We start from the raw sequence: 27,982 nt of genomic DNA, 5'->3' as shown, positions 1-27,982 counted from the left end.
GATGGAGCCCCCAGGCAGGCTCCATAGTTGATAGTCTTCTTCTCCCTCTGCTCCCCGCCCCCACACTTGCTTATGCATGCACTCTGTCCTAAAATAAATAAAACCGTTAAAAAAAAAGGTGGCAGAGGGAAATATGTTACTGCCGCAGCTTGAAAGACGGTAGGATGGTAGGCATCCTGAAAGGGCAAGGGGGAGCCAGAAAATGTCAGTTTTCCCATCATACTAAAAAAAGTCCCCAAAACAAAAATTTTAAGCGAATTAATCTCTATATACAGAAAAACCAGATAGTCAAATCTGAGTATTAAACCATTTAATTCTCAAACCACTCACATGCATAATGTTCTTTTACACAGTGTTAAAATAAAGAGGAAAATGTATTTTTATACAAACAGAATTTCAAGTATACATTAATAGACTTTTCAAATTACTAACCAAGTTGCTAAGATTTCATTCACATTGTTCTTAAAGCTGTTCAACGAGAAAGCTTTTGCTAAACTGCTTTAAATATGTTTATATAAACCCATATCTTCACTCTTTTTCTGAATCTCCCTCCCCCAACCCCAGTCTCTGCCCGCCCTCTGGCCCTCCCCCCTCCCCCGACACGACAGGGCTTCTGGGGCTCTAGGAGACATGCAACCCCACCAAGGACTATTGGCTTGTCATCAGGGGAAGGACAGACTCTACAGGAGGAGAGACTGAGGACACCCGTCAGATTAAGGGAGAGAACAAATCTAATATTTAGAAGTGACACAAATCAGAATCATATATTTATAGCCTTTATATTTTCACTTGAGTTTTTAATTTGAAAAATCTCAGCCTCCCACAAAATAACTTAGAAGTTTCTGACAATTTGGTAGCTGAGAAAATAACTTAATCTTGGGGATCTTCCCCAGGGAAACTTCCGCAATCAGGGTAGACATTTTCAACTTCTTCATTTTGGTTGTTTCTTTTTTCCCTTTGGCAGGGGGTGGGGATAGCTTAAAAAGGGGTAGGATTTGTGTGTCTACATAGGAATTTGGTTAATTTCACAGGGTCTGGCAGGAGTTCTCCCTCCTCGACTCTCCTCCTGAAGTTATCTGGCTTTAGGGCCGGGAACAGCCACTCTCCTTAGGAATTAAAGTGCATTTGTTCAGTAAAAGGGGGGTGAGGGGAGGTGTGGTTTACACTTAAGTGATAATGATTAAAAGAGGGTGGGGTGAGAGAAAATCCTATTCCTATATATAGGTATTTATAATTAAGGTCATAATAAAAACAGATATTCTCTAAGGAAATAAGATGCACGAACCCAGGCCAGCGCCCCCAGAGGTAGAGGACCAGCCTGGCTCACAGACTCTTCGGAGGCATCTTTATTAATGGTGTAATAGCTTCAGATGAAAGACACAAACCTCAAATGTTTGTTTTTTCAAAGGGAAAAAACAGACCGGTAGGTTCTTATAGTTTAAAACTCTACCTCATTCCCTTTCAGGGATAACAACATTTTAGAAAGTGATTGTCTGTTTTCATAGGAATCTTTGATTAGCAAGTTGTGATAAAATGTTACCTAAGTTTGTCACTGACAAATATCATGGTAGCCTTTAAAAACTCAGGGAGAGGGGGCATGTCGATCCCTGCTACCGGGATCAGCTGAGGGGAAGTGAAATTTTCCTATCATCTCTTTGACAGCTACCACCAGAATCTTATTTTCTGACTATGTTCCTTGAAATGCTTTACTATTTCTTGGGGGACAAACCCAAGAGTTTTCCAAAGAGAAGTAAATGCTACATTATTAGCTGTATGAAGAAGTGATGGGCTCAAGATGAGAAGGGGGGGAAGTGGTCCTGGGTTCTGGCCTCAGAGTCCAGTGTGATCTGCTTTTCACAGTGACCAGTGGGAAGGCACAGTGCCAGGGACAGGTAGATGGGGGACAGTGGTCACCCACCATATAAGCACCATAGAGAACAGGTGGACAGATTTCTTTTCAGACCATGTCCATCTGAAGGAAACCAAATTTCAGCTACCTTGACTTTTCCATCTTTGAACACTCAGTCTTCCCTTCTCCTCTCAGGGGCAAAGTATGAGTGGGTTCCACCCCAAATGAGGAGGAGACAGGAAATCTAAGTGCTCTTCCAAATATACTTCTCCCTTTACTCACTAATGCTGACGTGCCAAAGATGGAGAGTCCTGGTTTTAAGATTTCTTAAAGGAGAGGCCATTGGTTCCTTTCTGAATTGGCAGATCTCTTTAAGTTCTGCCATCAGATCACAAAATAATGCAATGGGCTACAACTGTGAACACAGACCAGAGTAGATAAAGAGTTAATGGACTGAGACAGAACACACTGCTATAGTTTGGGAATGTTTTTCTTTTGCTGAGTAGGGGGAGGGGCAGGGTGGTAAAACTGTAATCAGACTAGCATGTGCGTAGCTGTTTCAGAAAGGACTTCTTAGAAGTTGAAGAGGAATCAGCAAGCTGATCCAGCAGGGCAGAGAACTTGCCTGAACTTCACAGTCCTGATAGAGAATTCCTGATAGGGAATTTGTTTCACTCCTTGCTTGACATACAGAACAAGTTTATATATTTTGTACCATTACTTCCCCTCCTCATCCTCCACACCCCCACCAGGAATCATAAAATCCAGTGCAGTGTGATTTGCATAAAGTTCAACAATGTTTCACAGTACTCCACAATCCTCCTCAGGATGAAACCCTAACGCACTCCTCTCTGGATGCATGCAAGTCCCAAAGGCTACCAAAGGCTACCATTTTTCTACTCCACCCCATATCAGGAAGCCTTCATAAATTATCTAAGGCATAGGAGGCATTTTCTCGAAAAGACACTGCAGCATTTACATGCTATGTAAATAGCCAGGCCTCAATGTTATTTTAATGAAATTTCACAGCCTGATGCTAATTGAGTCTCTGCACTAGCCAATCTTTCCTTCTAACCAATTTTTCTTCCTGAACACACTACTTATTTGAAATTTAAAGTATCGATTATTGTAGGCAATTTATGAATAAAAATTTCTACAGTGCCCAGAATTCTCTCAGAAGAGAGACTCTATATCTGAACTTGCTCTTAAAAAAAATTTCTATCATGAATGAGAAATCAGTTGGTAGCTAGTCAGTTTGAAAGGGGTGGTGGTAGGGGGCGCTACGTATCTCACTTTTAAGGGAATGCAACAGTTCTCCCCTTCCCATTATCATGTGCGAAGTTGCCAAGGGCAGGCATCATTACAACCCAGGGTGGGAAGAAAGAAAGATACGGAACTTCATTTAGGATTACTGGGTTAGGTCTCTGACATCCTAGAATAAAGATGCTAAAATGACTCATTTCACATTTCATGTAAAATTCAGAAATATTTAAGCCTTAGCTAGTGCATTTCATTCACAAAAAAACAAAACAAAACAAAAAACAATAAAATACCCAAGGAAAAGTGAAAGTCACTTTACATTGGAATCCCACTTAGAAGACAGGCTAAGAGACAAATAATCAAATGTATCACCATCACCCCCAGAAAGGATCCTTCTCTTTTTCCACTAACTTGAATAATGCTATCTGTTCAGTTTACAAATAGAAATCATCCTAGGTGTGTTGGGCTTGGCCCTTTTAATAATTTCAAGTGCTCTATTTTAGCTAGAAGAGTTGAGAAATCTCCACTCAAATCACATATGCAAAGAAAAGAGGATTCCAGAGACCAGACTTTGAAAATATGTTTTGCTTACTTATGCACACCTTGTATTTGGTATAGAGATGAAACTGGATGGATGGTAACATCTCTCTCCAGAATTACTTTGAGGACAAATGGATGATCCATCTTACCACCTGAGCCTTGGCCACCCGAGCCTTAACCTCAGAGCCATGCTGGGATATCAATAAAGGTATCTTATGACCAAAAAAGAACCAACTGAGCTTATCCTGCTGAAGACCACTCAAGACTACCTGGCCTGGCCAGTGATCCTCAACCTTGGCTGCCCACTAGAATCATCTGGTGAGCTTTTAAAGCCCAGGTTGCAGAGCAGACCAATAAAACATGAATATTGGGGGGGAGGGGCAGACAACAGTAATTTTTTTAAAATGCCCCAGGTGATTCTAGTGTCCAGCCGAGTTAGAAAACCACTGGCTTAGGCCAACTGGCTCCATAATAAAAAGCATTAAGGCCAGTGTTCACTTAAGCCAGAGGGAAGAAAGGTAAGACTTCATGCTTCCTCTCATATTCATAGATTTAATATGTGCCCCAAAGAAGTTACCTAGGTGTTTTTTGTTTTGTTTTTAAATAAATCACTTTGGCTGTAACAGATCACACTGTCAACAGTAAATTTCAGTTTTAGATAAGTCTGCACTTAAGTATGTGTTATCACAAAACAGCTGAGGACAGACCTAGGACAGACTTGGCACAAAAAGATAAGCCAGAGGGAAGAATTTTCCTAAGCAGGAGTTAATTCCTGAATCTAGGATATTAGCACGGCTTATAGGCTGACAATGATTCTACAGTTAGAATAACAATAGCTGGAGAGCTTTTTCTGCCCAGGGTTCTGTTCCCATGCTTTAATACACACACAAAAAAAGAAAGAGAAAAGAAAAGAAAAGAAAAGAAAAGAAAAGAAAAGAAAAGAAAAGAAAAGAAAAGAAAAGAGTAGAAGAGAAACAACAGCTGTGGTGAGTAGTCACATGATTTCCCTGCCTCATCTCCCAGGACTCTACTGTATTCAGGCAGAGGTCACTAGATCACAGTTGTCACCTAGGAATAATGCTTGTCTCATTATTTGGAACTTCACACTATATTCATTGCTTGCCCTTCCCAGTCACCAGGAATGCAAAAACTTATCAGCTAGTGCCTAAACAGAGAGGCCAACTTGTAAAAATCTGAAAATAGATCACTCTCATTCTCACTCCTAACCCGAGAATCCCTGTTTAGACATCACAAGCAGCCAGTGCCTTGAGATGAAAAGGTGGAAAGCACTGCAGTATATCAAAGGGCCAATAATCCTTCCTAAGCTATAACACATGTTCAAAATGTAGGTAACCTGACATGGCTCAATGTACTAGTGCCCCAAATAGTAAGTTGATTTTTACAACCGGATTTAAAGATAAGGTGGTGTGCCTAGTGGCAGTTTACTGCTGAAACTCAATTTCCCGACACACACAACGTTCAAGTAAGGCCATCTTGACTATTATAACAGTATAGGCATTAGATCTCAGGAATATCTCTTTGGAGTGACTAAAAGCAAAACAAGTTATCCAAAAATCCAGGTCATGCACACCTGTGTCAAGATATTGGCAGAAGGCTCATCATCGGGAAAATCCGGTTAACCATCTAGGCCCCCAGTCATGCACTGCAAACGGCAATTAACAAAAAACCCCTCAGATTCAAACAAAATTTTCACATCATTAGAAGGAGTTTGGTGCGATTTTAAAAAAAACTGAAAGACTCAGTGTGCATTGGCTGCTCTTGGCAAACAGAAGCCAGCAGATAAAAGCACTAAACCAAGGCATCCTGACACTGTTTGGTTCGGACACCACAACTAAGTATAACATCTACACATGACCAGAAGTGTGATACTGCAACCTCTAGATATTGTGTCGGGCTTTCCTTCGCTCGCTACAAAAAGCACAGTCTTTCTTCAGCCAAGTGCTCAGAGGTAGAGGAGCTGAAGCAAGTACAAAAGAGGATGAGGTGGGCAGTGCCTGAGGAATTCAGCCTCCTGCCCAAAGAGCTACAGGGCAATATTGGAATCTGCTCAGTCTTTAATGGGAGGTAGACTATTCTACATTGACTCATCTGCCTTCATCAGATGCCCTTTTCTCACATATACACATACAATCACACACACACAGCTGGCAACTCACAATAAAATTGCAACTTGCAGCAATAGCACGCCTACCCCAACAGCTACTTTCACTCTAAATTTGATATTAAGCCCCAGCTCTTCTCAGGTAGATGCAAGCCAAGTTTGTTATTTTGAGGTCCCTCCTTTTGCCAGGCTTTTTCAACATACATGTTACTTCAACACCTACATTTTTTGTCCCTAAACAACAGCTACACTAAGTGGGTGCAATGTGTTATAACATCTTTATAAATAGAAAGTGCAAGAAATAATTTTCTTAGCCAGAATACAAAGCAACAAAAAAGCTCTCATAGCCTACTATGCTAAGAATTTGATATTTTATAATCAACGATACAGCTAACAAATGCTTCTAACGCTACCAAGGTCATAGTGGATGAGTAAATATATTTATAAACATACATTTATGAAAAAAGGTATTACGAAAATAGCCAAACTTCCCACAAAAGTTATTTGCATGAACTATCTTTAGTATACCACTCTGTGTTCAATGCACATGCATATACAATTGAATTATATTAGTGTTATTTTTACTGGGCCAGTTTTCCAAAAAGAAAACAGGCTCATTTTTTAAAACTTCAAGTTACACGATTTAAAATCATTTTTTGTAAAAATATTAGAAATACCATATAAATCCTAAATATCTCTGCTATCTCACTGATAGCTGTTCTAGACGTAGAATTCAGCCACACTCTCAGTGACCCCTGCTGGAGCATCTCAGCTTCCAGAGGAAACACATTTTAAGCTTTGTTCCCTATGCTGTAATTCTGTTTTTTTTTTGCAGTGGTTCTTAGACAACCACTACAGTGAGGACTCTATTACTCTGTAGGAAATTCAGTAGATCGTCTTCAAATATGTCACAAAGTTCTGCTTTAAGACGGAGCTGGGGATCCCTGGGTGGCTCAGCGGTTTAGTGCCTGCCTTCAGCCCAGGGCATGATCCTGGAGTCCGGGGATCAAGTCCCACGTCAGGTTCCCTGCATGGAACCTGCTTCTCCCTCTGCCTGTGTCTCTGCCTCTCTCTCTATCTCTGTCATGAATAAATAAAATCTTAAAAAAAAAAAAAAAAAAGACGGAGCTAAGAGAGGAATTGGAACCCAAAGGAACTGTTATTCCCACAGGTTGCTGTGAATGGCCTGAATTGCTGGAAAGACAGACTCAATATGTTGTCAAATCTACAAATCTACTCAATATGTTGTCAAATCTCCTGACTTTGTTCTCGCCTGCCAATCAAGACCACAGTACTTCATTCTCATGCCACCAGCAGAAGATTTTAAACTTAAGTGTCACAGAGAATCCAGAGGAGGGCCCAAAGAGCTATGCCAGACAGAATGAGAGACTTCTCCATTGATCACTGTATGATTTCTCATTCCCTGGGAACATATTTTCAAAGGCTTCTCTGTCACACACAAAAAAGCAGACTTTGAGGTACATTAGAGTGGAAATGTGGATCAAAAAGAAAATGTTAAGGCTCATTTGTTTTTGTTCATTGAAACTGGCCCCAATTCTTGTATGCTAAAATCTGATCTTAATGCCTCAAACATTTCACCCCTGGTTATCTGACTACAAATGCCGAAGTCTTCTTTTTCCCTTCCCAGCATGTTAGAGCCCTAAATTAAGTCTTCAGCCCTGAGTACCCTTTCCTGTATTTGCAATTCCTGAGGCCTGACCTAAGGAACAGAGACTGTTGTCTTTCATTCTGTGATACCTGGGGATGACCAGCAAGAAGCCCTCACAGCTAACTCTCTGGGAATCCATTGCCTATGGAATGGATAGGTAATCCCAAATCTCTCTCCTCTTACAAATCGTATTGGTTTGGGGGTAATCATTTTTAGAGCAGAATTTATGTTCTGCCCATATTTCTTCTGTCATAGCAATAGTCTAATAAGTATAAGCCAGCAGGAGTTTAAATAAAGCACCCTCAATCTGACAAAGATCCTAAAGTTCAGTCATCTGTTATTTTGGATGACAGGTTGATAGCAACTGCTAATTTTACAGGATTAATAACATATAAAATTGAGCAATGAATTCTCCCATATGAAAGGTAATACAAATTATTTATCTTCTAGCACAGAACTGTGCCTGAGGTGGTGTGGTGACGGTAAAGATGGAACTAGGACATGGAGGCAAGACTTGCAATGATCTCAGGAATATGATCCAGGTAGCCACTCAATAGAAACTCCTGTTGAAAGAGATTTAGTAGCCATGTGAATTTTCCTTACCACAGGAGTTTTTGCCTGTCTGTAAACTTAAATACAGCTGACATCTCTAACAAATAAACTTCTCTAACAGTAAGCTTTTTACTCCCTCTGGAGTACTTTTGGCTCAGTATGTACAATTACTATAGCTTCACAGAAAACAAAGAGCAAAAAAGCATCAGTAAATGCTCACAACTTGGAACTTGGAACAAAAGAAAAATGAAATGGAAATTTTGCTCTAAATAAATGAAACTTGGGTAGCTAATGAAGCATGTTCTGGATATTTGTCTCATTCTCTTTCTTTTTTTTTTTTAAGATTTTATTTATTCATGAAAGACACACAGAGAGAAGCAGAGACATAGGCAGAGGGAGAAGCGGGCTCCTCGCAGGGAGCCTGATGCGGGACTCGATTCCCAGACCCAAGATCACGCCCTAAGCCTAAGGCAGATGCTCAACCACTGAGCCACCCAGGTGTCCCTGCCTCATTCTCTTTCTAGCTCCTTTCCTGACTCATGGTAGTCATCATAAGTGGTTTCAATGGCTCAAACAACTAACCCAAATGAATGAACACAGAGAAGTCCAGAGCAATCAAAGACCTAATGTTATCTCTGACAGATTAAAGTGGTCCCAAATCCTTGACACAATGCCATCAATGGTAAGGTATTTCCACTGCCCTTGAATCTGGACTGACCAGTGACTTCTCTGTTCAAGTGTATGGCAGTGACTCTATGACAGCTCTGAGCCTGGCCTTAGGAGGACTGGGACCTTCTGCCCAGCCTCTAAAGAGGCCTGAGCTGCCATTTAATAAGTCTGACTGCCCCAGTGGAGAGACCACACTGTAAGTCCCCGGGACTCCAGAGTGGGAGAGGAGGGCCTGCTGAGCACCATCTTCTATTCCTCCCTAAAGGTGTCAGGCATATGATGAGGTCAGCTTGGCCACTCCAGACCACTGCAACCACCTGTGAATACTACCAGGTGACCTCAGTCATCATCACAGGGAACAAGAGAACTGCCTAGATGAGCTTTTACTGGATTTATGATTCACACCATCACAAGATATATAAAATTGTTGTTTTAGGTCACTATAGTTTAGGGTAGTTTGTTACAAAGCTAGTAACTACAGGAATGCTATCTTTCAATCGTTGCCTTGGTGGTAACTTAAACTGATTCACAATTAGATTTATTAAAATAGGCAACTCGAGTAAATGGGCAATAAATACCTCCAAAAAATATTCACCATTCAACATCTGCCCAGAGACATTATCTTTTGAAGAAATCTCCCAATCATGCTTTCTTGAGTTAAAAATTCATTCAAAGCAGTACTGTTACTGGCTATTGTTTATTTCAGTTCACCTCAATTCTTTACAACTAAACAGAGTCAGCATGATGTAGTGGAGAGAGTCTGAGCTTTGGAATCAGACGGGTAAATATTAGGTCTGAAATTTATTCATTATGTAACCCTGGGCTCCTCAGTTTCTTCATCTACAAAATGTGATATAATTACACCTCTCAAGGGCAACATAGTCTATTAGAGTGTCAACTCTAGTGTCAGATAGCCTTGGTCATCCTCTCTGTGCCTCCGTTTCTCCTTCTCTAAAGTGAGGATAATGATGGTGTCTACCCTAATGGGACTATTAGAAGGATTTGGGGAGTTAAGTAATATGAAACACGTAGATTTGTGCCTGGCACATAGCAAGCACTCCAAAAAACTGAACTATTTTTAGTTCTGTCATTACCTCACAGGATTATTCTGAGGATTAACTTCGAGTATGCCACTCAAGCACTTAGTACAGTTAAATTCTGTCCCCTTCTCTTTGATATCTGTGGTGAAAAGTGCAGGCTTTTAAAAAGCATATATCCAGACTCCAACCAAGTGGATTCAGGATTCTCAAGTATAGGAAGCCACATCTAAACTATGTCTAAAATCAATTTTGTTATATAAATTTCAAGCACATAGTCTGGTACCAAAAAAGTACTTAATCTTACTTTATGGAACAGATTCTCCTATATGCTACTTATCGCTTAAGTGATTTCACAAAATAGGAAACATTTCCCCATAAGATACTCTGACTTTTGGCATTATGGATTCATTCAGATTCTAAGATTCACAGTATATTAAATTGTGCTGTTGTCCATATGAGATGCTATACATGTATCTCTCTTAACTGGATAATGAGTTCTGGCCTCCTGAACAGGACTTACTGAGTAGACAAGAAAGAAGCAAGTTTAGAAGTTTCATTTTTCATGAACTGCTTTGCCTTCATAACTTAGCTTTGTTGTTTAAAGCTTCCACTATTTGAGTTAGCAGGGCCTTCTTAACTGTGTTAAGATGGGAAGTATTTGTTCTATAGATAAGGGGGAAAATGTGGGAGATGAAATTTATTCATGTATGTACTCTGTGAAGATAATATACATTTGAAGTAATGATTGCCTTTAAAGTCATTGCTGTTTCTCACAGTGGAGGGAAAAGGTAGGCTGCCTATACAACAAAACTGGATAGTCTGTACAGATTATTTTCCAGGTTTATGCATCACTGTTGCTGTCAGTTAACTACATCCTTCGAAATGTAACTAAGTCAGGTGTTTTAAAGTACGCACAATATCCAATTTTGGCTTGTCCTGAACAAGAAAACCTACTGACTATGAAGTACAAAGACTGGCCCTGGGGAATGCACTACCTAAAAATGAGAAAATTGAAAACCGAAAAACAGCCTCTAAAAAGCAAAGAAGGCAAGACGTAAGACTGATAATTATCAAAGAAATCATAATGCTAGGCAAACAACATTGTTTTCAACATATTTATATAGAAATGACAACTGTCCCTTATACCTCACACAGAGCTGGAGGCAGATGATTCATTGGGCTATCTAAATTCAATTTATTTCACAAATTCTACATTCCAGATTAATCAGAATCCCAAATGAATCAGAAAAGCAACACTCTAAAAATCTCAAGAACCCTGTATTAGTATAAGTGCTCTAAGACAAGGCAGTTCTAACCTAGACAAATATTCTGGAACTTTATAGGTAAGGATTATCTATTACTCATAGGGCATATAATATAAAACTTACTAGTACTCAACTTAGAAAAAAGCAACCGTGAGAATAAAATGCCTAGTAGAGAGGTGCCGTACTGGAGGGCTAAGTCACTCATCCGAACTTGGTATGTGTTGGCTGAGCTGACAACAAAGTACCAATCAAACTCACTGCATCGTGTCAGCATGGCCTAGTTCATTTGTCCTGATAAATAAATATAACTCAGAAGTCTATGCATGGTTTCCATATGGAGAACAATTATACTTTCCTCTTGCAAGGAATTTTCTTTACAATCATCCTAACAGTTTCCAATTTTTGCATATCTGGCATAAATAGGCTATTTGAACAGTAAGAATGAACAGTCAGAGAGCAAATAAGTAATGGCCCAGTATATATTTAGAAAAATGATAGTAACAGAAATCAGGAGATAGGTTTAAGAGGAATTTGAAATCCTCAGAGATTTCATTATGCTTTAAAACATTCATTGGGAAAAAGAAAGGAACGGAGTAAGATTTGGCTTTTTACTACTCCACATGGAACAGAGTGAGTTTGAATAAATGAAAAGGAAGATTTGTAATACAGGGAAAGGATAGAGGTTTCTAATCTAGAAAGACAGTATTCTGGGTAAGAGTCAAACCACTTATTCATAACAGAAGTTAAATTCTTAATAATAGTGGGAATAAATTCATTCTTGCCATCATTATGCAAATCAGTTCAAGTGATCTCAGAGGAATGGCAAAACTTACTTATAAAAACATTAATTTTTTTTACAGTATTTTATGTAAACATGGTACTCATTTAATCCTACATTATTACGCATGGGAATTATTTTCTAAATTCCTTTGTTACATCTGTAACTACCATCCTAAACTTTAATCTACCTGCACCTTTAAGGCAAGGACAGATCATAAGGCTATTCTAAATGCTTTTAAAGCAATGGGAATCATTAAGAAGGAACACAAAGAGAGTTATGAGAAAAAGATCCAGAAAAAGATGATAAGCTCTTTCAAGAAACTGATGCATACATGGCAACATGAATTTAAAACCTCAATGGAAGTATTAAAAAGACAAAATGGCAGGAGTGACAAATTTGGGGGTCTTTCAAATCTGAATCTTTCAAATCGAATTCTGGAGTTAGCAAACTTTTCTGTCAAGTGACAAACAGTACATTTTCAGGCATTGCTGGCCATGTGGTCTGTGTCACAAAGCACTCAACCTTGCCACCATAATAGGAACAATACCTGAAGAACAGGTGCCACCACCACTCTCTTTAGACAAACAGATGACCTCAGGATTGGGCACTTGTGGCCGCAGTCTGTGGAAGCCTGATCTAATTCATAAATTCTAGGGACATAATTCTGCTAAGGGGCATCCTCTCCAGCCCAGGATATACCTGACATCACAGAGTTTGGTGTCCTTTTTCTAAATCTCAGCAACTAAAATACTCTAATATTGTGCACTCTTTCCCAAATGGCAAAGCTAAAGAGCCCCATTTTCAAAGATGAGTTCAATAAAGACTTCTCTGTTATGCCTTAAACCAGGAAGCAGATGAGAAGAGAATCTGAGGAAGAGAAAAAAAAAAAAAAGCCACCTGTCATAGCTGAAGAAAGAGAGACTTCCAGGATTCTGACCCCTTCCTAATTAAGCACCTTCCACTAGGATTAAGAAGACTGCCTCCTTTGTTCCACTTAATTTCCTTTCCATTATCCACTGTTTTTATTTCTTTAAATTAGATCTTCTGAAAAAAAAATAAATTAGATCTTCTGGTCAAACAAAATATAATTTTTACCAGTTAAAGAAAGAGATTGGTGTCAAGTAACAGCTAATTTTTTTTTCAGCTAAAATATTTTTAAAGTTATTTCTTGACCAGAGACCATTCAGCTATTAAGGATGAAGTTCACTATTTCACTTTTCCTCCAGACCACTTCCAACCAAGGCCAGATCTCAACTCCAAAGCTGGGAGGAGAATGCTTTATTTTTATTATCACATCTTTGGAAACTCTGTTTTCACTGATGTAGAGAGAACTGGAAACATTTTAAAATACCAATAAAACAAAATGACAAGAAACCTTTCCTTAATGGCTATCTCCCTTCTTGTCCAATCTTTATCCTTTAGGAACACATTTATTTTTACTTATTCAAGATTAGATTTAACTGTCTGGTACAATGATGGCTTGGGAGTAGTTGGCAAAGTACATAAAACTCAACTCGGTTCAGAGGTAAGTATGGTTCTGAGTAAAGAGAGAACAAATCATTAGAAAGAGCCTTTCTGCCTAAGTACAGTGTCCCTGTTCATGCCAATGCTCTATTTATACTGGTATGAGAGTTCAGAGAGAAAAAGTACCGCTTGGAATGAAAACAGATTAATATATTGCCATCTCTCTTCTTTTGCTGAGAATATTGGGTAGCTCCTTTGCTATTAAGTGCCACTCAATGAATGAAAACGGTCCCAGTGTTTGCTATTTCATGGCATTAAAGTACTTAATGATGATTTAGCTCTCATTGCTAATGCAGTTCCCTTCACAAGGTGACATGTGCAAGTTAAGATTTGGTAATGAGTTTTCAGCATTAGCTAAAGTCCATTTAGTACATCCGTATGAGAGGTATCCTCTGTGCACACATCAACACAGCTATTCATTAATGTAGATAGAACACTACTAACTCCTATGACCCTACAATGATGTTAGCTAAGAACTAGGACAATGTCACAGTGAACCTGGATAAGAATCTTGGATAGTTATTTAGAATAATAATATCTTTTCTGGCTAAAATGGAAATTGCTTTTAGAAACTTTAATTTGTTTAAAAGCTAGCCTGGCTTGAATGTTCATGAATTTCATGGCTCTGGGCTTGGCCAATTAAGAGGCAAGAACCAGCAAACATGATTGTGCTGATGTGGTCCTAGAAGACCGGGTAGCACTCTATTCACAGTATCAATACAGCAAAAACCTATTACAAGTGAATGAAAAGGGAGGGGAACCCACCAAACACTCATAGCATTTCCACATCTACTAAAGAGTCCCTATGCTGTTTAAAATGTTTGTTGCTAATCTTGGATGGAGTACTGACAAATGCTGCAGTTTCTCTTTACAAAAATTACTGCACTTTACCTTTACAATTTGGAAGAGTTTAAAAAGCTCTATTTTCTCACAGAAAACCTAAGAAACTAACGAAGCATAAAGAATTTTCCAGCATACTACTTCTCAAAAGTAGGATGGACTTAAAAAAATTTTTGGTAGGCTTAAAAGCTCCATCAACAGCAGCATATTTTGTACTTCTCACCTTCCTATTTAGTAATGGCGAATCTGTCCACGGATAGCCTTGATTACCAGCTAAAATGTTTCCCTAAAGATTTTAGTCTAATTTCAAATCCACGTCTATGCCACAGAGCATAGCTGGTCCCTACAATGGCCCTATCATGCTGTTGCCCAGCTAAAGAAGAGAATGCCCCAGTCTATATCTCTAAAAGACAAAAGACAACTTCGACAGCTGTAAGGGTAGGCTCTTATCAAATGGTGACACCATTATATTCTTATTTAAGATGCATTTCTACGTTTTTCCAGAAGAGAAAATAAACACTCTGTAGTGACATGGTGCAGCTTTATGCATATGTATAATTCTCAGATTGCTTATGAGCTACTCTTTGCACTCTAACTTCCTATCATCAAAGAAATGCCATTGTTTCTACCCACCTTTCCATATACCACAAAGCATTCTCAAGAAGGGAACACGCTATTAGCATTCTCACAAATGGCTCACCAGTGCAGGCATGACCAGCCCCACCCCAAATATCTTGTATTATCTACAAGATATATCTTGTATATCTTGTATTATCTTGCATCAAAACAACTGCTTAAACCACTGCATATTTAAATACTCTTAAAACATTAATGATCAATTAGGAGAAGCTATAGATTTTTCCTTTTCTATTTGCACTGTAAGCATATCCTTGCCCGCATCTCTTACTAATCCTCCTTCATTCTCTGAATGCGAGACAGGACATCTAAAACTCTACATGTTTGGTAAATTTTTTCTGACTCTCAGTGCTGGATTAAGAATCTCAGAAATCCCCAGAATTATCAAAAAGGTCCCTTGAAGTTTTAAAAATCTTAGGAATGATTAAGTAACCAAACCTGATCAAAACTGATCCCTTGATCAATTTATTGCAACATGATTGTGCATGATGTTTTCTGGTGAATGCCCTGTAGTGTATTATTAAAAAGCAAAGCTCTTGGAGTCACCAGCAATTTGCTGATGGTGGGTTTATGAATTACTAGGTTTGCAGACGTGAGACATGGATTTAGTGAGGTTCTTCTATTGGCTTGAAAATATAAACTATTACATATGTAGAAGGAAATGCTATTGTGGTTGCAATAAGAACCATAGTGTTGAATTTCTTCAACCACAATATTGCAGAAAAAATGTGTTTAAAACTTCATATAAAAGTTATCAAATATGGAGACCTGTAGATTTAAAAATACAGTCCAGGCTCATTTCACTGGAAAGTGACATTTTTGATGTACAATATTGCTGTTATGTGAAAGGAGGAGCCAGAGAGACTGGATGAAACTTTGGTACTCAGCCTAACACATCAATTCATCTGGACGAGAGCCATTTCCTAACAATCAAAGATATTTAAGCACTATGGTTTACAAATACTGATCAGGAAGTTGCAGTACTCTGCACCATTTGACATCTGCAGAAACACCCCACTTCCTTCCCTGCTTCCCCTCTTCCTCAATATTATACTTGAACCCCCCCCAATGTAGCAGAACCTACTGCAAACACTCTGTTGCTCATTTCCCGTCCAGGTGCCTAAAGTGCTTCAGGTGGTGCTGCTGACTAGAACACCGCTCCAAGATGGCTGCTTACACGAGACAATCAGGCAAAGGATCAGATGCCCAATTAGAGCAAAGATAAGGTCTAACCTTTCGAAACAGTAAGAACCACCAGGATACTTTTTTTTCTTGAAACATGAAACTGCATGTTCTGGCAAGGAAGGAAGAGGAGATGGGCCTCCTCCCTGTCACCATCATGACTACTTCCTTCTCTCTTGTGGCTGGCTGGTTCAGATGACCAAAGCTCCTGCAGTTTATTTAGATCCGGGCAATGACAGCCACCAGGATGATATGGACCAAAGTACAGTGTTCAAACATGACTGGCAGATAAATGACCACTTATCATTGTTTTGTTAAAAAATTTTTTTCTTATAAAGTTAACAAACCAAGGCTGTTGATCCCTGAATTAGAAAGTTGATTTGCTTGATTATTTTCCAAAGTATGAGGTGGGAAGGAGGAGGGGAAGAGCCTCTCGTGCTTCTGTGTATGTTGCTGATCCTCTAGCTTGGCAACATCTTGGGAGCATCTTCTGATCTAGTGATGTGACATTTTGTGAATCTAAGTACCAGCCGATGGCCCCGATGCTGGCTGCTCACGGCCCAAAGGGGAAGAGGGTCTGCCCCCTCCCCCTCGAAGTTTCAGTCTGGCCCAGTGGTGGACACAGAGCCCTGGGCAGTCTCCCCAGGAGCAACTGTCTCTTCTTGTGATGGTGACTCTTCCTCAGCTTGTCCTCGAGATGTGACAGTTGTTTCAGGGGAGATGCTGTGAGGCCCCTCCAGGGGTATACAGCCAGGGTGGTTTTTGCGAAAGTGCTGATTCAAGATGGCCTGGAAGGGGAAACTTTTGCCACAAACATGACAGTGGAAGGGTTTGTTGCCTGTGTGCTTGCGGATATGATACTCCAGCTGATCTTTCCGGGTATACTTCTTGCCACACATGCGGCAGACGAATGGCGTGATCCCCATATGCAGGCGCATATGGCGGTCCAGGCTCCCCTTCTGGTTGAAAGATTTGGCGCAGTAGATGCAGGTGAGACGAGGGTTGTACCGGAACCACCGCTCAGATACTTCTTGCTCTCGGAGATACTCCACATAGCCACTTACTCCCATCATTGCTGACTCTTCTACCTGTGCCAGGTGAGGATAGCAAGAAAGAACACAGACGCTTAAGTATACATCTTAAAAGAAATCAAATCTCTTGGGCAGCCCTGGTGGCGCAGCGGTTTGACACCGCCTGCAACCTGGGGTGTGATCCTGGAGACCCGGGATCGAGTCCCACATCAGGCTCCCTGCGTGGAGCCTGCTTCTCCCTCTGCCTGTGTCTCTGCCCCTCTCTCTCTGTGTCTATGAATAAATAAATAAAATCTTTAAAAAAAAAAAAAAAAAGAAATCAAATCTCTGTTTACCTCTAATACTAAGCCATGTGCTTATTTTTAGGAGAGATCCAAGAATTAATTACTACCAAAAAGTAAAGATGTTAACATAATTAAAAGAACAATCTGTGGACACTCTATTCCATTACTTTAGAAAGAGCAAGACAGTGCAGTTATTTGGGCTGACAAACGGCAAGCTTATTAAACCCTTGCTGAGGGCAGCCCCGGTGGTTCAGCGGTTTAGCGCCGCCTTCAGTCCAGGGTGTGATCCTGGAGACCCGGGATCAAGTCCCGCATGAGGCTCCCTGTATGGAGCCTGCTTCTCCCTCTGCCTGTGTCTCTGCCTCTCTCTGTCTCTGTGTCTCTCATGAATGAATGAATGAATGAATGAATGAATGAATAAATAAATAAATAAATAAATAAATAAATAAATATTAAAAAAAAAATAAACCCTTGCTGAATACTGTATTTTATGGTGACAGGAGAACCTGAGGCCACTCATACTATCCTCTTGGACTCTAATCAATCAAGTAGGTACTTAAGCAGTGCTGGTTCTAATAGAACTTTCTGTGATTATGAGAACGTTCTATAATCTGTACCATCTCATAGAGTAGCTCCTAGCCATATGTGGCTATTAAGCATCTGTAATATGGCTAGTACAACTGAGGAATTGAATTTTTAATTTTAATTGCTTGCAGTTAATTAAAATTTAAATTTAAATAGCCACATGTGACATGGCCAGTCATAACAATATCTCATAAGAAAGAATATAGTATGTATGGCAAACACATCACAAGTTCTATTTGTGGCATTATCATTAATACCAGAATCGAATCCTGAAGTAACTACCTTTATAAAAGAGATTTACAGTTTATCAGTAACAGTATTGCTTTACTTAAAAATATTTTGGTGCCATACCAATATATATTATCTTCATTCTAAAGGCTACTCAAGGGATCCCTGGGTGGCGCAGAGGTTTGGCGCCTGCCATTTGGCCCGGGGCGCGATCCTGGAGACCCAGGATCGAATCCCACGTCGGGCTCCCGGTGCATGGAGCCTGCTTCTCCCTCTGCCTGTGTCTCTGCCTCCCTCTCTCTCTCTCAGTCTGTGACTATCATAAATAAATAAAAATTAAAAAAAATAATAAAGGCTACTCAAATTGTACCTGACCTCAGAGCAAATTTGCAGAAGAGGTGGGATAGGAAACCAGATTGAGACACAGATTTACTAAATTTGGTCATTCCTTTCTGTACCCTTTTCACAAATTGATAATAAATATTTACTATTGTCCACCAAATACAATGATAGGTAACCACAGAGAAAAAAGAGTAAGACTTGGTTTCTGATTTTGCCCTCTGAACAAAATAAAACTTCTGAACAAAAGCCAGACTAAGAGAAACAGGGTCAGTACATATTCCTAATGATGTTGTTATTCACTTTTCAAACTGCTTATACTAAAGGTTACCTTTGAAATACAGCACAGACATGTTACCATCTCATTCTACATACCTATTCTTTTTATTTTATTTTATTTTATTTATTTATTTATTTATTTTTATTTATTTATGATAGTCACAGAGAGAGAGAGAGAGAGAGAGAGAGAGGCAGAGACACAGGCAGAGGGAGAAGCAGGTTCCATACACCGGGAGCCCAACGTGGGATTTGATCCCGGGTCTCCGGGATCGCGCCCTGGGCCAAAGGCAGGCGCCAAACCGCTGCGCCACCCAGGGATCCCCATACCTATTCTTTATACTGGTTTTGAATTCATTTAAGCAGATTATTAAAATAGAACAATCTGTGATGTATATATGATCTCCCCAATCTTTCCTGTAAAAGTATCTCCCCACCAAAGTTAAATTTCTTATGCTATGGTAATAAATATACCTAAGACATTAAAAAAAAAGCAATTATTATAAAGTAACATCAGAATGCCACTGTTAATTACATCAATAACCCTTTAGATTACTGAAAAAAAGGCTTTCCTTTTCTGATTTATTTTTCTTTATGAAGGTCAAATGATACATAATTTTTTAACTTTTCATGAACAATTTTAGAATGGTATGTTGAGTCCCCATCATCCAAAAATTATCAACCACTGGAAAATTTTGTTTCTTCTTTAACCTTACTTTTTTCTCTCCTATTATTATTTTTTATTTTTTAAAAGATTTTACTTATTTATTCATGAGACACAGAGAGAGAGGCAGAGATGTAGGCAGAGGGAGAAGCGAGCTCCTCGCAGGGAGCCCAATGTGAGACTGGATCCCTGGACTGGGATCATGCCCCGAGCTGAAGGCAGACTTTCAACCGCTGAGCCACCCAGTCATCCTTTATTATTTTTTTTAGAGAGAGAGAGAGAGAGAGTGAGCAAGCGGGAGGGCCAGAGGAAGAAGGAGAGAATCTTAGGCAGGATTCTGTGCTGAGGACAGGCTCTGTCTCACAACCCTGAGATCAATACCTGAGCTGAAATCAAGAAGTGGATGCTTAACTGACTGAGCCACCTGGGAGTCCCCCTCATATTATTTTTGAAAAAAATCCCAGATATAATTTCATCCATAAATACTCTAGTATGTATCTCTAAAAGACAAATATTATTTTTCTTAATATAATCAAAATACCACTATCACACCTAAAAACCCCAGTAATTCATCAATATTAATTAAAGACCGGGACACCCAGGTGGCTCAGTGGTTGAGCGTTGGCCTTCGGCTCAGGGTGGGATCCCGGTTTAGGATGGAGTCCTCCATTGTGCTCCCTGTGAGGAGCCTGCTTCTCTGTCTCTTCCTCTCTGTGTCTCTCCTGAATAAATACATTTTAAAAATCTCAAAAATATATCAATTAAAGACCTTAATGTTGTTTTACCTAATATGAACATTAACAATGTAAATAAAAATTTTAAGAAGATATTATTTATTTGACAGAGAAAGAACACAAGCAGGAGGAGCAGCAGGTAGAGAGAGAAGGAGAAGCAGGCTCCTCACTGAGCAAGGAACTGGATGTGGGGTTCAATCTCAGGACCCTGAGATCATGACTTGAGCCAAAGACAGACACTTCACTGATTGAGCCAGCCAGGCAGCCCGAAAATTTTTAATACATGAAATAAACAAGGGCTCCTCCTGGGACACCTGGGTGGCTTAGTGGTGAAGCATCTGCTTTTGGCTCAGGGTGTGATCCTGGAGTCCCAGGACCTAGTCCCACATCAGGCTCCCTGCAAGGAGCCTGCTTCTCCCTCTGCCTATGTCTCTGCCTCTCTCTCTCATGAATAAATACATAAAATCCTAAAAAAAAAAAAAAAAAAAAAAAAAAACGAAAACAGGAGCTCCCCCTATTTGAAAGCTGGAAGTGTGAAAAATATATTTCTTTTAATGAAAATTTTAAAACCTTCGATTTTTTAATAAAAATTTTTTGAAAGTTTATTTATTTTTTTGAAAGTTTATTTTTATTATATTTAGTAATCTCTACACCCAACATGGAGTTTGAACTCATGACCCCAAGAACAAGAGTTGCATGCTCTTCCAACTGAGCCAGTCAGGCACCCCTAAACATTTTGGATTTATAAATGCCTTTCATTCAAAGTCTATATTAAGATATCACCATTCAGAAATTACTGATATTTTCAGTCTGATGATTCTGAAACATTATATGCTTATATTTAAATAACATATAACAATGTTTTGAATAAAAATCTTATATAGGTATATAGGTGGATGTGGGACAGAGGCTAAAGTACCAAAGAGGAGAAAATATAAAAGTTGACTGGACTATGAAGAAAGACTTATCTAATTAGTAATTAATTCTGTGCCCTTTTCTTGAATTTCTAAAAATGTCTTGTCTCCTTTCACATACGTAAACTGACAGTGCTCTTTAGCATTTCCAACAGAACAGAAGCGGTTCTCAGCAGGTCTGGGAAGCAGTATGTGAAATCAAGCGTTGAATAGTAAGACTGAGATTTTAGATGATTTCTGATTCTGATTTGTTTTATATAACATTTCTTTCTGCTCCATTTCTCTGGATAATCAAAACTGAGCTCCCATAAAGAATGAAGGATTATCCCACTAAAAGTTCCTGGACAAACCACAGAATAACTTCTTTGAGGCTTAGTTTTTTCATCCACAACATTACAAAGTTAGTATATGCTCTGCTAGCTCTACTGAATTATCAAAAGAATTCTCAGGAGACTCAAACACAATAAAGGTGCCTTGAAATACTCTGAATGCATGTTACTACCTTGTATAGCAATTAAGAGTACTGAAAAGTGGGTTCAAATCTGCATCCTATTTATTGTGACTTTTAGCATCAGTTTCATTTGTAAAATGATTATAATAGCATCTACCTGATTAGTTGCAATGAACACTGAATGAGTTAATATTCTAAAGTGCTTAATGTAGCTAAGTTAAAGTATTATTAAACATTTCAAACTCACAATATTATTCATAATCTTGAGGGTATTGATTCTCTACAAAAACCCACCTAACTTTAAGGAAAATAATGTCATACCAGTATTGTCCACGAGCAGAAAGTAAATCTGTGATATCCTTTTAAATCATCTTTTAAAATATATTTGATTTTTTTTATCTTTTTAAGCGAATTATTGTATATACTGAATAAATTTCATATAAATGAATGATTTCCATATTTTCTAAAATACCAGGCTAGATTCTTGACATGGCCTTCAAATATGTTCACCATTGGGACGCCTGGTTGGTTCAGTCAGTAGATACCTGACTCTCGATCTCAGGGTTGTGGGTTTGAGCCCCATGTTAGGTGTAGAGATTACTTAAAACAGTAAAATCTTAAAATAAAAAAAAAGAACACAGATATGTTCACCATCCTGATCTTTAATTACTAATCAGACTCAATTGAAGTGACTTTAAAAAGTCATTGATCTGGTTCACTTATTTTATTTGAAGATCTCCACAGCTGGAAATTCACAACCAAATAATCCCCTAGTTGGTAGATGCCTCTTTAATGAGTATCTACTAAGTAACCTTAGTTACTGAGAATTAGTGGTAAACAACACTTATTTATTGGGCACCTGAAAAGACTACCAGATATGAAGACTAGAAAATGAGGACTCTGTCCTCAAGGAAATTTCAAAGTACAAGGAGACCTAAAATTCATTCAAATAGGAAAAGAATAATTTATATGAGTCAATACAGAGTTAGGAAAAATTCTATTGTGCCACCTGTAAATGCTACGGTGGTGGTGTAAGGAGAGATCAAAGAGGACTGAACGAGTCAGGGCACATGAAGCAGGAATTGGGTCTTGGGTGAACCCAGACACCTGGGAAGAACAGGGCATTCCAGACTCAAGGTCTAGAGACAAGAATGAGTTTGATGTTGTTCTGACACACAAAGTAAGCCTGTCCGTTTGTGACAATAAATGCTGATGAGTGGTGGGAAAAGCTAGGTTAGAAAGATTTTAATTCCTTGGAAAATGAGGCCAAGTATTTTCACCTCCATGTGGCAGAAAAAAGAAAAGGCCATAGAAAATTTTGGATAAAGAACTGACCAGAGCAGTTTAATCACCCCTGTATTCAGAAAGCTCTTCAAGTCTATCAAAATTTGTTCTTACTGTAATGAAGTCCATGTCTTGTTTTGGTTCTCCGTGGCCGGGAAACTGTGGTGGAGACTCCCCAAAATAAACTTTCACACATATTAAGGTATATAATAACTCATCTCTTAATAACATGTCCAGATAATATTACTTATCTGCTCTTGCTTTATAGCCTGTACCTTCTGCTCTGGTCAGGTACACACCCTTGCAGAATTCCCATTTTTATCCCCATCCCACCTACATATAAGTAAGTTATCTCTTCCTAACTACTACTTTAAAAAGTGCATTTCAAAAAATAATAATAAAAGAATAAAAATAAAAAGTGCATTTCAGTCTCTCCTGAATAACACTTATGTGGACAGTGATTCTAATAACGGCCTGTTAGCACCCCCACTCCCACAGTGCTGCTTCTAAACTTGCTACAGTCTCAGCTATGCGTGTTTTTTCTTTTCTTTTTTTTTTTTTTAAGACTTTATTTATTTATTCATGAGAGACAGAGAGAGAGAGAGAAAGAGGCAGAGACACAGGCAGAGGGAGAAGCAGGCTCCATGCAGGGAGACCAACGTGGGACTCAATCCCAGGTCTCCAGGATCACACCCTGGGCCGAAGGTGGCGCTAAACCGCTGAGCCACCCGGGCTGCCCACGTGTTTTCTGTTTGTCTGCTCCACTCAGGCAGTTGGAAGGTCTGTCCCACTGCAGGATTTGCCTGACAGGCACTTGCATCCTATCTGGCAGGTGAAGAGAAAAAGGGGCCCTATTATATGAATAAAGTTACTTTTCCTCCAAGCTCCTAACATTTTCTCTAACACCTTATTAAAACCAAAAAACTATCTTCTAATAGTTACCTTCCTTTTCGGGTACCTTGGTATAATAATGTGCAAATAAGGACAGTTTCTAACAAAGTCTTACCACAGTTACTATACTAAGGACACAATAAATATCCAATGGTTTACATAAAAATTAAACAAGACACTATCATACAATGCAGAATCCAAAAACATTAGCTATCCAATCTTAATCCACCAGTATTTCCTTTGAAAGGGCAAAAGTGTTTACAATTTATTGTGTTCTACTAGGTGAGTGCACAATCTTTTTAAAAATCAATACTCAATGGTACGGACTTATGAGAACATACAAAAATATCAACTAGCTACTTATACTACTTGCTAAGGAGAGCTGCAAAGAAGATGGAAAAACATCATTCCTAGCCTTTCTAGAACATTTCGGTCTAACAAAAGATTCAGGAAGAAAAAAATGAAAAGATACAAGCATACAAAAAAAAAGCAGTCACACAAAAAAGTGCATAAACAATTTATTTACATATATATGATACTATATAAACCAGTAATTATGTAGTGTTACACCCACGCAAATACAAAATCAGACTCTCTCCATCCCAGGTCCTAAGTTACCTGCACGTAGTTTTCAGGCGTTATTTCTATTATTCTCAGGAATATAGACTGGCTCCTATAATCGGCAGAGTTCCACAGTCTTATTTTTTCCTACTTCCCAAACTCTACGGACAACAAAAGTGTATCTCCTACATGCTCACAAGCAAGAATAAAGAAAAAAGGAATCAAATATAGTATTAATTTAACAGGGCCGCTGTCACCTTTCCTATGTCTTTCTTATTCATGAGATTCTGTTCACACACAGTGGCACTTTCTTCAACCAGTGCAGCAATCCTAAACCCACTACATACCTGGGAGCTGGGCTGCTTAGGCTCATCCATTCTCCCGGGAGACTCACTTCTGGCTCTGTGTCTCTCCGCCAAGGGAACCACACTGCCGGAGGGGCTAAATCTGTTGAAAGAGGAGCAAAAAAGAAACTAACAGAAAAGTAGTGTCAAGGAACTTAGAATATGGTGATATCTACCCTTTCTATCCCATGGCTGTGCAACAACAGATGACTAAGAAATACTTTCGTGGGGGCCAAAACAGGATCTGATGGGAAATGAGAGGTCTCCCCTGGTAGTGAACAAATGTAAAATGACACAGACCACAGGGCCTGGTGAAACTAAGAGTAAATAGAAGCTTCTACCCTAAGTACTGAGGAGACCATTAAAGCATTCATTAAAACTGAGTCTATGATTTTGTTTCTTCTATGTAACTATTAGATTTTTGATTGTTCCTTCCCCCAAGCCCCACGGTAATTTGTTATATATATTTGGGACTGCTGATACAGATCATGGAGATTTAAAGATCTTTGCATCCAGAGCCATTACTTCTGATACAGTTCTAACACTGGACCACAGTGCCAACATTGGGGGTGGATGGGACAGTAAGCGTTGTGCACATGGGGATTTTTTTAACTGTTAAGGACACAAGAAGAGACCACCTATGGAGGCTAAAGGATATATTCTCTGAATTTCTGTGACCCATATATGGCTTTCAAGACCAGGTGTGAATCAAAGTAATAGCTTCTTTAGCTTTCATTGTTCATGCAGTCCATCTTAATTAATTTTTAAGAATGGAAAAAAAACCAATCTTACCAATCTAAGTTGGTAATATTTCTTTCAACTTTCAACTAACTTAGATTAAAATTATTGCTACTTCCACCAAAAAAGAAATGTTCCAACAATTGCAACACATTAGACAAAGAAAAGTGAGGCATGGGGCATTAACAGCACTGGTGAAAAAAAAAAAAAGATTGTCAGGCTTGTGGTGCCAGCAGTCGTTCATGAAAGAAAACAGGAAAGATATTATCAGATGACAAATGGGGGTGGGGGTGCGGGGACATCAAAAAAGCTTTTCTTTGGAATTATTGTGATTACATTAAAAAGAACAATCACCACGGGTACCATACTACTTCTAATTTGGCAGGTGGGGGCAAAGGAAAGTAAACAGTGTTACAAAGGAAAGTAAAAGTCCCCAAGGCCACCTACCTGAGTGATAACATACCAAGGAAGGGCAAAGATGCCAGGTTCCCAGCTGCTGATCAGCTCCCTGCCTGGAAATCCGAGGAGGCCCTGGCAATTACTGATGCTAGTATGGCTGCAGCTGCTATTCTGATTCACAGAAGTGTCTAACTTTACCATAGTTCTCACAACACTGTGAATACTTCAGGACTAGGAGCTTCCTGCTTTAAAAAAATAAGAATGCAAGCCTTTTGGCACACTGCCAGTTTCCCCAACATCAACTTACTTTGGCTAAGAGCATCAAGTAAGAAGATGCGCTCTGTATCACAGAGGGTCTGCTTCAGTGATGTCTGCACAACAGCCATCAGATGAGCAGAGAAAATAAAACTTACCTGTCAATTTCACTGCTTGTTGGCCGAGCCACCTTGGCTCCTGAAGATCCTAAAGTATAAGTTTCCTGTCCCACAGAACTGTGGCCGGTGGTGTCAATCACCATGGCTGTGACTTCCTCTGCACTACTCCCATCTTCTCCGGAAGGCTGATTCTCAGGCCCGAGCCACTCCTCCAGGTTCTCAGTTTTGATGTGTACTGCTCCAAGAACCCTGACTTCATCATCACTCCGGGCCCCGCGGTCTGCTACTCCCGTCTCCACGTACCATTGTCCTGCTCGGTTGATTCGGAGGATGGGCTCCCGGCTCTCTACGTCTGAGCTCTGTTCAATTATCTGAGGGCTGGTGGACTCCTCAGGGGGACTGAGCTCCCGGATGTCCAACACAGCACTGACCTGACCTCGCCGGTTTCCCTTGGTGGTATTATGTCGTGGGCTCAGGGAACGGCTCAGATTCGGGGTAACCCTGTGCGATTCTGGAGGTCTTTCTGGATGCTTTGTCCTCGTTTGACTTAATTCTGCTTCTACCTCTGCCACATTGATTTTGAAATGAATACCCTCCAGGATCTGTGTACATTTGTCTATAATATGCTGCATCTGCAGAAAACTGGCAGCTGTCAGGTAGCTGATGATATCTGCCAGCTGCAGGCAAATCCGCCCTGTATAGCAGAAAGAAAGGAGCTGTTCAAAAACAGTAGGGTTCTTGATGACTGAAATGGAGACAGTACTCATCTCATTCAAGGACATGTGATCCCGGAAATAGGGTGAGCTGGCAGCCAGTACCACTTTGTGGGCCCGAAAAGCTTGTCCTTGCACATTAACCACAATATCACAGAGGCGGCCCTGCATGCGCAGCTGGTTTAGATGGCTCAGAACAGAGTTGCTGAAGTCGGGGATCTCCAGTTGTATGTTCCCACCTTTCTCCATGGTCGTGCCTGAGGGTGTAGGCAGACATTCAACCCTGCTGAAAGAGGAAACCATATTCATCGATAGTTAGAATTTCATTCCTCTCATGCTTTCCAATTCAAAGGTATGTACAAATATTTTGGGGTAAAATTTCAAATCTCCAAGTAAAAAGAGATAACTTTCCTTACATTTAATACAGATAAGAAGTACCAACAGGTTTTCTAGTTCTGGTTTCAGAGCAAGATACCCTTAAAACCAAAATGTGATTGCTAGACTTGTGTCAACTCGAGTTATGTCCATACTTCCCTTACTAAGAAGCTATGCAACATCAAAACAGAAGTTCAACAAAACAGAAGGGGCAAAAGCAGTTGTGACAGCTTTTTTTCCCTTTTTCTTTGATCATAAAGTATTTGCACACTGCACATAAAATCCTGCGACAACTTTTCACTGGAGGAGAAAGTAATAAGCTCTTCTAATGAATGCAATTACCCACAAATGGGATGATTAGGTATCCCTCTTGTTAATACTTTACTACACACTGTGTACGTTATGTTTATTATTTAAATGGTGACTAATAGCCCACATAAATATAAGCCATTATTTCTAAGCTTCAGAGTCAGAGCCCCCACCAAAAACAAAGGCTTTGGGTTTAGGGCTCCTAAGCAAACTCTAGATTAGGAAACTTGCCACAGCTGTGTCAGAACTCAGTGACGCTGCAGAGAACTTGAAAAAGTTGACTCTCAGAATTAGGAAAGAGTACCAAAAAAAAAAAAAAAAAAGAATTAGGAAAGAGTAGGTAAACCTACTTCTACCTAAACTCAAAGTTGGGAATTTCAGGGTGGTGATGATACTGATTCTGAAATTTAATTCCCCAAAACTGGTAAAAAAAAAAAAAAAAAAAAAAAGAAAAAAAAAGTATTTACTAAGTATTGCCAATATGTTTACATTAAAAGATTTTTAAGAAATAGCTGAAACACTATGCGGGTAACCGCATCCAGTACCCTTCAATGGTTGA

At 39.4% G+C, this 27,982-nt stretch overlaps 1 protein-coding gene across 4 annotated transcripts in view; it reads right to left on the bottom strand.

Annotated features, from left to right (window-relative positions):
* Positions 1 to 295: 295 nt before the first annotated feature.
* The window catches only part of ZBTB37 (zinc finger and BTB domain containing 37), a 29,389-nt gene continuing 1,702 nt past the window's right edge, over positions 296 to 27,982 (bottom strand). For 2 of the 4 annotated variants that reach the window (XM_077901733.1, XM_077901732.1), the window contains exons 3-5: positions 26,066 to 27,025; positions 24,519 to 24,618; positions 296 to 17,017 (exon numbers count right to left, since the gene is read on the bottom strand). In XM_077901733.1, coding sequence (XP_077757859.1) covers positions 16,529 to 17,017; positions 24,519 to 24,618; positions 26,066 to 26,988 — 1,512 coding nt within the window. In that variant the 5' untranslated portion in view covers positions 26,989 to 27,025 and the 3' untranslated portion in view covers positions 296 to 16,528. Of the gene's footprint in view, positions 17,018 to 24,110; positions 24,619 to 26,065; positions 27,026 to 27,982 lie in introns of those variants that run through there. The other 2 variants (XM_077901734.1, XM_077901735.1) reach the window with 2 other exon arrangements.

This window comes from Canis aureus, chromosome 6 (genome assembly GCF_053574225.1).
Source record: "Canis aureus isolate CA01 chromosome 6, VMU_Caureus_v.1.0, whole genome shotgun sequence".
NCBI lineage: Eukaryota > Metazoa > Chordata > Mammalia > Carnivora > Canidae > Canis > Canis aureus.
Note: the sequence above shows the minus strand (reverse complement) of the source record. Positions and strands in the feature narration are given on the sequence as shown.